The 8,090-nt window shown below is 49.7% G+C and overlaps 1 protein-coding gene across 2 annotated transcripts; it reads right to left on the minus strand.

The window, feature by feature from the left end:
• Positions 1 to 645: 645 nt before the first annotated feature.
• Positions 646 to 7,374, minus strand: TEX12 (testis expressed 12). Of its 2 annotated transcripts, XM_068159923.1 has the most exons (6): positions 7,084 to 7,374; positions 6,926 to 6,991; positions 4,768 to 4,879; positions 4,620 to 4,671; positions 3,005 to 3,159; positions 646 to 2,362 (listed from the first exon to the last, which is right to left on the minus strand). In XM_068159923.1, exons 1-5 carry the CDS (start codon positions 7,216 to 7,218, stop codon positions 3,015 to 3,017), a joined length of 510 nt encoding a protein of 169 aa, XP_068016024.1. In that variant the 5' UTR covers positions 7,219 to 7,374; the 3' UTR covers positions 646 to 2,362; positions 3,005 to 3,014. The 2 variants fall into 2 exon arrangements, with proteins under 2 accessions (XP_068016024.1, XP_068016023.1); XM_068159922.1 differs by having other exon boundaries at positions 646 to 3,159.
• Between the last annotated feature and the right edge of the window lie 716 nt (positions 7,375 to 8,090).

An 8,090-nucleotide genomic window follows, 5' to 3' on the forward strand; every position in this document is an offset into this window, starting at 1 on the left:
GTATTCTTGTTGATTTACCAAGGAACTGCAGCTTAAATCACAGTAGGAGAAGCTTAAAGAAAACGTAGTTAACAGCTGAGCTTTGCTGATCAGATTTGGCAGCTTTAAAGCCAATTAATTTTCTGTTCAAACCTCCTTCAGTAAAACTGGAAAGCGGATAGTGGTGGGATGGGTGCCAGCTGCATTCCACGGGTAGCTCACTCCTCAGGGGCAGAATGAATGGGCTTTTAGTTTCACCTGAGAGGGAAGTCACAACTTTGGGCTGTTTCTTCCAATAAACACTAAAATACATGAGAGAGGCAATTGGTGCAGAGACATCATTAGCAGGGCAGACAAACAGAAACAGTAGAAATATTCTTTTCTCATGTGGAGTGAGCATTCTGCTGTTGAGTGGAACACTGAAAGGCAGCCAGCAGAAAAGTACACCACATTTTTAGCCAGCAAGGTAATTATAGACGGTTCCCTTTCAAACAGAAAGATTTCTGTCTGAAAGCAGGCAGCAGGTGAGTGTTTCCATTGCTGAAGTAGTTTTCAATATCAAGAGAGACTGGTTTATTTCCAATGGATGTTTTACACTTTCTGAACCTCCCATTTCAAGCTGGAATTTTACAAAACAACGTATTTTATCCATTGTACTTGGTCAGTGTTTATTTTTGTATCTATCCTCCAATAGATTCATGCAGCAAAATCAGAGGCTTTATTGCTCCTAGCAATTTAAAAACAATTCTTTAAAGCACCTGTTTCAAATTCTAAGAAAGCTTTGAGTGACTTCCCTTTAAGAAGCATAACCACACTGCTCATAACCTCAACTAGATCAGTATGGCCATACTAATTGATTTATTTTCTGTGTGTCCCCAGATTCTAGAATCACCTCACTAGCACAGAGATCCCACTCTAAACTGCAACATCATGCCAACAAACTGCATAAGAAATCACTGTAGGAGAAAAAGAGTCATTTAGAGAGGGTTGTTTTGAATTTAACTGCACCTGAATGCCAGAATAAGTTGTTCTTCATTCTTCTAAGAAGTATATTTGTCCTAATCTTGGATGTTATGAAGTTTTGAAATGGAGCAAAGTGCTGCAAGTGACACTGGATATGTGCCCTCTTGACCCCCTAAGGGAAGAAACTTAGATTATGTGATCCAAGAGTTTTCCAAGTAGTTCTTCAGAATAATTAATGCTAGAGCCAAAGGTTTGCACCTTGGCTATTTGAGCCACATAAACTAAATCTAGATGATCTAAATCCAAGGTGACCTAAAAAAGGTTGCATCATTTCCCCAAGCACAGGCAGCCAGCTTCTGGCTTTGATAACAGATATTTACTAGTAATGAAAGTGGTGTAATTGTTCTTTAAAGGCTTACATAAACAAGGAACTGTCTAAATTCAGATACTCCACAGGTGACAATTTAGAACTCTGCTTTTTTGTCCTCATTATAGATGATTGTAGATTTTAGAAACACTTAGCACAGTACTCTAGAGAAGGTAGCTTCCAAACTCCCTGTTTCTTCCACTTTCTTCTGGTTTAAACAGCATGGCTGAGACTGATTACAAAACTGGATGTGATTAGGAGGGAAAAGTCAGAGAGGGGTAAATATGACAGACCAGTGGCAAGATGTCTGAAAGCCTTTAGATGCTGCTAAAGATGCAGATAGGCACCTTAGGGGATTCTCAAAAATTCCTAAGCATGTAAGGCGCTTACACGCTTAGGCACTTGGAAAATCCTACTAAGTCCATATCTGCATCTTTAGGTATCTAAATACCTTGGGAAATCTCACCCTAGATGTCCAATTTCTCTCATTATTGGTTTTAAATACTATCAATTTGACAGGCAGCACATCTGCCCATTTAATGGCTTTCATCTAATAAAAGGAGGACAAAAGGATTGATTAAGACTGGGAGGATTTAAAGAGAAAATACACAGAGCTGGAGTGGAAATATAAAGGTGTCTTATGCTAGCAACAGGACTGTCTGGCACTTTATTACATCAGCCTCACAACTGGTACAAATGATGCCTTGTACACTTTATGTTTCATCTTTTGTAACAGCCAAATGACAAGGAAGTGCTCCAAAAACCCTCTATAAGCACCTTGAAATAAACTGAATAGACAGCAAATAAGACTAAAGATCTAAAGAACAAAATCATTCTAGATGATGTTAACATTCTCTGGTTCTTTATTGCCATTACCAGCAAAGTCTTGAAGATGTGCTTTAATATCTCTATCAAAATGGCCTTGGCTTCACTTGAGGAGCAGTAACAGTATTAAAATGTCTTTTCAGATGAAGACTTTTACCTCTTTGTACCTTTCCCAAATTTAATAGAACTCTCCTGTTGCTTATTTGAGCCTTTCAGCCTATTTCTGTTCTGAGACAAAAGGGAAATAAGATTGCAAGAATATTCTAGTAAGATTTTTAACATTGTCTAAAGTAGAGAGAAAAAAAATAAAGCAACACAGAAAATGGTTAATAGTAAGCCTTCTGAAGTCTTTTTCCACTTATACTGCAAAATTCTGTGCCTCACAGAAAGTTTCTAGACTATGTTCTAGGCTGACAGCCTGCCTGTGACAACAAAAGAAGAAAACACCCTTAGCAGTGACTTCATAAATACCACAACTGCTTCTGAATGAAATTGTGTTGAACTTCCACACAGCCACAAAGCCAAGCAATGCAAAAGTCATTCTGCTTGCTGTTTCAAATGCTGCCAGTGTTTTCTAGGGGTGGAAGCACAGGGATAAGCCTAACCAATGGGCCAAGAAGTGAGAAACAGATAGCTGAATGTGTAGAATCCCTTTGAGTCACAGGACTTCAAAAGGATATTTATCATTGCTTTGTGCAACGCAACAACTACCCTATGCCTTGTGCTTGAAAAGCTGGTGCTGAAGTGGTTGGCAATTTCCTGAGCTGCCAGAAAGACTTACATGAAACACTCACCACAGCACTCCCTCCAGTTTACATTTTAATACATGAAATGAGACTGCAAGGTTTGCTCTGCATTTCTGCAGCCTACCATACGCCGTTTATCTTTGCAAAGCGTTTGCGATCGTGGCGAATCTCTGCTTCAGAGCCTCCCTTTTCTGTCTCAAGTGGTTTTCTATGGTCCTCGCTTCCTTTAGGATCCCATCAAGTTCCTGGACATAGGAAGTATCCATTGCTGCTCTCTCACTGCATTGAGAAAAAAATCTGCAGTTAAAATCAATACCAAAGCCATTAAACTTCCTCACTACTTCGAAATGCACTACCGATACTGCCTCTGCCCCAATGAGTTCCCTCTTGCAGCAGAAACCAGCAGCTGCTTTTTCACACCCAGCAGTGATTTGTTTGCATTTTTCTACTCTTCTCCTCGAGATGTGTGAAAAAGATTTTACAGGCATAGCCTAAAACGACCACCATTTGTGTTCAAGAGTTTTCAGCGCTGATTTGCATCAGGAGAAGTGTGGCTAGCAGGTCAAGGGAGGTGATCCTCCCCCTCTACTCAGCCCTGGTGAGACCCCACCTGGAGTACTGTGTCCAGTTCTGGAGCCCCTATTACAAGAGGGATGTGGAGGTGCTGGAACGTGTCCAGAGAAGGGCCACGAGGATGATCAGAGGGCTGGAGCACCTCTCCTATGAGGACAGACTGAAGGAGTTGGGGCTGTACAGTCTGCAGAAGAGAAGGCTCCGAGGTGACCTAATTGTCGCCTTCCAGTATCTGAAGGGGGCCTACAGGAAGGCTGGGGAAGGACTTCTCAGGATATCAGGTAGTGATAGGACTAGGGGGAATGGAATGAAGCTGGAGGTGGGGAGATTCAGGCTGGATGTGAGGAGGAGGTTCTTCACCATGAGAGTGGTGAAACCCTGGAATGGGTTGTCCAGGGAGGTGGTCGAGGCCCCGTCCCTGGGGGTGTTTAAGAGCAGGCTGGATGAGGCTCTGTCCAGCCTGATCTAGTGTGGGGTGTCCCTGCCCATGGCAGGGGGGTTGGAACTAGATGATCCTTGTGGTCCCTTCCAACCCTGAATGAAACTATGAAACTATGAAACTATGATTTCCCTAGCCTGCAGCCAGTCAGCCCTCCTGTACTCTGTACTGGTTAGGCCACACCTTGAGTACTGTGTCCAGTTCTGGGCCCCTCAGTTTAAGACACCTGAAGGTGTCCAGAGAAGGGCAACAAGGCTGGGGAGAGGCCTTGAGCACAAGCCCTACAAGGAGAGGCTGAGGGAGCTGGGGTTGTTTAGCCTGGAGAAGAGGAGGCTCAGGACAGACCTCATTGCTCTCTACAACTACCTGAAGGGAGGTTGTGGCCAGGAAGGGGTTGGCCTCTTCTCTCAGGCAACCAGCACCAGAACGAGAGGACACAGTCTCAAGCTGTGCCAGGGGAAGTTTAGGCTGGAAGTGAGGAGAAAGTTCTTCACTGAGAGAGTTGTTAACCATTGGGATGTGCTGCCTGGGGAGGTGGTGGAGTCCCCATCCCTGGAGGTGTTCAAGAGGGGATTGGATGTGGCACTTGGTGCCATGGCCTAGTCATGAGGTCTGTGGTGACAGGTTGGACTTGATGATCTTTGAGGTCTCTTCCAATCTTGGTGATACTGTGCTACTGTGGGAGGAGGTAGGAAAGTGCTGTGCAAATAGAACAACGTTCACTTGCCTTAAAATGTGAGCATATTTTGACAACAAGTTCGTGATTTCTTTGTTCATCTCTGTTGAAAGAAAAGGAAATCTTGTTGAGGCATTTCAGCTAATGCTCATCTCAACTTCAAATCAGGTGATCACTTCCACTTTATTTCATACATCACCTTTTAAAGCTTTCTCCGGTGGTTCATGCTTGTAAGGGGACTGCGAGCCTTCAGAAAGAGCCAAATCTGTTTTGTCATGGGAGGACAACTGAGGATTTTCTGAACCTTCATTCTAATAACAAAGCACAATAGGAAAAAAAAAGGGGGGGCTTGCACAGATAAAAGTTTAACTGAGAAAAAGAAGAGTTTGGGAAAGATCCTGAGAGACTTGTTTAGAGAGTCATTGGCTTCACAGCATCAACTCTATCCACGGTGAACATGCAGAGCATCTAGTGGAGTGGGTGGGAAGCACATACCAGGGGAGTGAGGAGGTGCCAGCTTAAGATCATAGTATCATAGTATCATTCAGGGTTGGAAGGGACCACAAGGATCATCTAGTTCCAACCCCTCTGCCATGGGCAGGGACACCCCACACTAGATAGCCTGGCCAGAGCCTCAGCTAGCCTGGTCTTAAACATCTCCAGGGACGGGGCCTCGACCACCTCCCTGGACAACCCATTCCAGGGCTTCACCACTCTCATGGTGAAGAACCTCCTCCTCACCTCCAGCCTGAATCTCCCCACCTCCAGCTTCATTCCATTCCCCCTAGTCCTATCACTACCTGAGATCCTGAGAAGTCCTTCCCCAGCCTTCCTGTAGGTCCCCTTCAGATACTGGAAGGCCACAATTAGGTCACCTTGGAGCCTTCTCTTCTGCAGACTGAACAGCCCCAACTCCTTCAGTCTGTCCTCATAGGAGAGGTGCTCCAGCCCTCTGATCATCCTTGTGGCCCTTCTCTGGACACCTTCCAGCACCTCCACATCCCTCTTGCCATAGGGGCTCCAGAACTGGAGGCAGTACTCCAGGTGGGGTCTCACCAGGGCTGAGTAGAGGGGGAGGATCACCTCCCTTGCCCTGCTGGCCACACTTCTCCTGCTGCAGCCCAGGAGCTGATTGGCTTTGCGGGCTGCAAGTGCACACTGAGAGCTCCTGGTGAGCTTTTTGTCCACCAGCACCCCCAAGTCTGTCTCCTCAGGGCTGCTTTCCAGCCAATGACTGCCCAGCCTGGATTTGTGCCTGGGATTGCCTCCACCCAGCTGCAGGACCCTGCCCTTGCTCTTATTGAACTTCATGAGGTTGGCTTGTGCCCACCTCTCCAGCCTGTCAAGGTCCCTCTGGATGGCCTCCCTTCCCTCCAGCGTGTCTTTGCTTCTGTCAGTAAAAGCAGATGTGCTTCAGAAGCTCACTCTCAGGAAGTTTGCCCAGGGGGGTGGTGCAGTCACCATCCCTGGAGGCATTCAAGAAACGCGTGGCCATGGCACTTGGGGACAGGGTTTAGTGGCCATGGTGGTGTCAGAGCTTGATGACCTTAGAGGCCTCTTCCAACCAATTCTGTGATTCTCTTAACTGTGTTGCAACTTTGTTAACCTTCAAACACTTCTTCTCGCACAAGAAAGCCATTTATGTTTCCTTTTCCCTACACAAACTAATATGGAGCTCTCTGCCCTCTTGACAGGCCAGGGACAAGCAGAGTCTCTCAGGGATCAGTCCTGGGACCTGTCTTATTCAACATCTCTGTGGGTGCCATGGACAGTGGCACTGAGTGCACCCTCAGCAAGTTTGCTGATGACACCAAGCTGTGTGGTGTAGCAGACAGCTGGAGGGAAGGGAGGCCATCCAGAGGGACCTGGCCAGGCTGGAGAGGTGGGCACAAGCCAACCTCATGAAGTTCAATAAGAACAAGTGCAGGGTCCTGCATCTGGGTCGAGGATGTGAGGAGGAGGTTCTTCCCCATGAGAGTGGTGAAGCCCTGGAATGGGTTGTCCAGGGAGGTGGTCGAGGCCCCAGCCCTGGAGGTGTTTAAGCCCAGGCTGTCTGAGGCTCTGGCCAGGCTGATCTAGTGTGGGGTGTCCCTGCCCATGGCAGGGGGGTTGGAACTAGCTGATCCTTGTGGTCCCTTCCAACCCTGAATGATTCTGTGATACTGTGATACATAGCAGGGCCAGAGAAGGACCTGAGGGTGAGGGCTGCATCACTCTCCTGGGGCCAGAGGATTGATTTAGTGCTAGGTTGGAGGGGACTTCAAGGCTCATCCAGCCCAGCCTTTCAAGGTGAGAATATAGCTTAAATGAAGAGCCAAGGCCCTCCCTCCCTCCCTTCCTCACAGAGCAGTGCTCACCTCCACCTCTTTTTTACGTCTGCTTCTGTTTTCATCGGGTTTCTGTGTGCTGCTCGCCAAGGCTGCCTGAGTGAAAAACAGTACACCGTCCTGTTTGATAGGTGGTTACTTGTGCGACTGGAAAACACAGGAAAAGGCCTCAGGCCTGTAAGCAGTACCTCTGTGAGCTCCTCGGCGAAGGATCCCTGCTCCTCATGGGTGGGAGGCAGAGCCTCAAAGGCCGACGACTGCCCCGGCTGGGGCTGGAGACTGCGGCGCCGCGCCCCGAGCCGCCCCGGGCCAGCCTGGGCCATGCTGGGCAGGGCTGAGCCTCACGGCCCAGGGTGCTGAAGGGTGTCTGGTGCTCTGCCTCGGGCTGCGGGGGCCGAGTCTCCGTCTCCCCGGAGGGCTCTCCCCCCAGGCTGCGCCCCGCGGCCCCTCCTCAGGGGGCGTCAGCCCAGGGCGCTGTGGGGACCTCCTCAGGCGCTGTCAGCCCAGGGCTGAGAGGACCTCGCGGCCCCTCCTCAGGCGCTGTCAGCCCAGGGCTGAGAGGACCTCGCGCCCCCTCCTCAGGCGCTGTCAGCCCAGGGCTGAGAGGACCTCGCGGCCCCTCCTCAGGCGCTGTCAGCCCAAGGCGCTGAGAGGACCTCGCGGCCCCTCCTCAGGCGCTGTCAGCCCAAGGCGCTGAGGGGACCTCGCGGCCCCTCCTTAGGCGCTGTCAGCCCAGGGCTGAGAGGACCTCGCGGCCCCTCCTCAGGCGCTGTCAGCCCAGGGCTGAGAGGACCTCGCGGCCCCTCCTCAGGCGCTGTCAGCCCAGGGCTGAGAGGACCTCGCGGCCCGGGCAGCCGTTAACGGGCGGCGCGCGGGCGGCCGCGGCGGGGCTCTCCCAGCTCCCCACACGGGACGGGGTCTGGCCCCGGCGCCGCCCTGCAGCCCTTGTCTGGCCCGGGACGACCGCTCAGCCCGCTCCCGCACAGGCTGTGCCAGCCGGGTTCGCCTCTGAAGGCTGGCCGAGGGGGGAGGCTGCAAGGCTGGCCGCTAAAACGGCTGCTTCAGAGACCCCAGGAGGAAGCCTTGAGTCAAATGTCCGAGTTGAAGCAGCTGTGGCGGCTTGCAGTGTGGAGCTGGCATAGAATCACACAATGTCAGATTGTTAGGGGTTGGGAAGGACCTCCAGAGCTCATCC

Source organism: Melanerpes formicivorus, unplaced genomic scaffold (genome assembly GCF_026170545.1).
Source record: "Melanerpes formicivorus ecotype bairdi unplaced genomic scaffold, bMelFor1.0.p_v2 SCAF_47, whole genome shotgun sequence".
Lineage (NCBI taxonomy): Eukaryota > Metazoa > Chordata > Aves > Piciformes > Picidae > Melanerpes > Melanerpes formicivorus.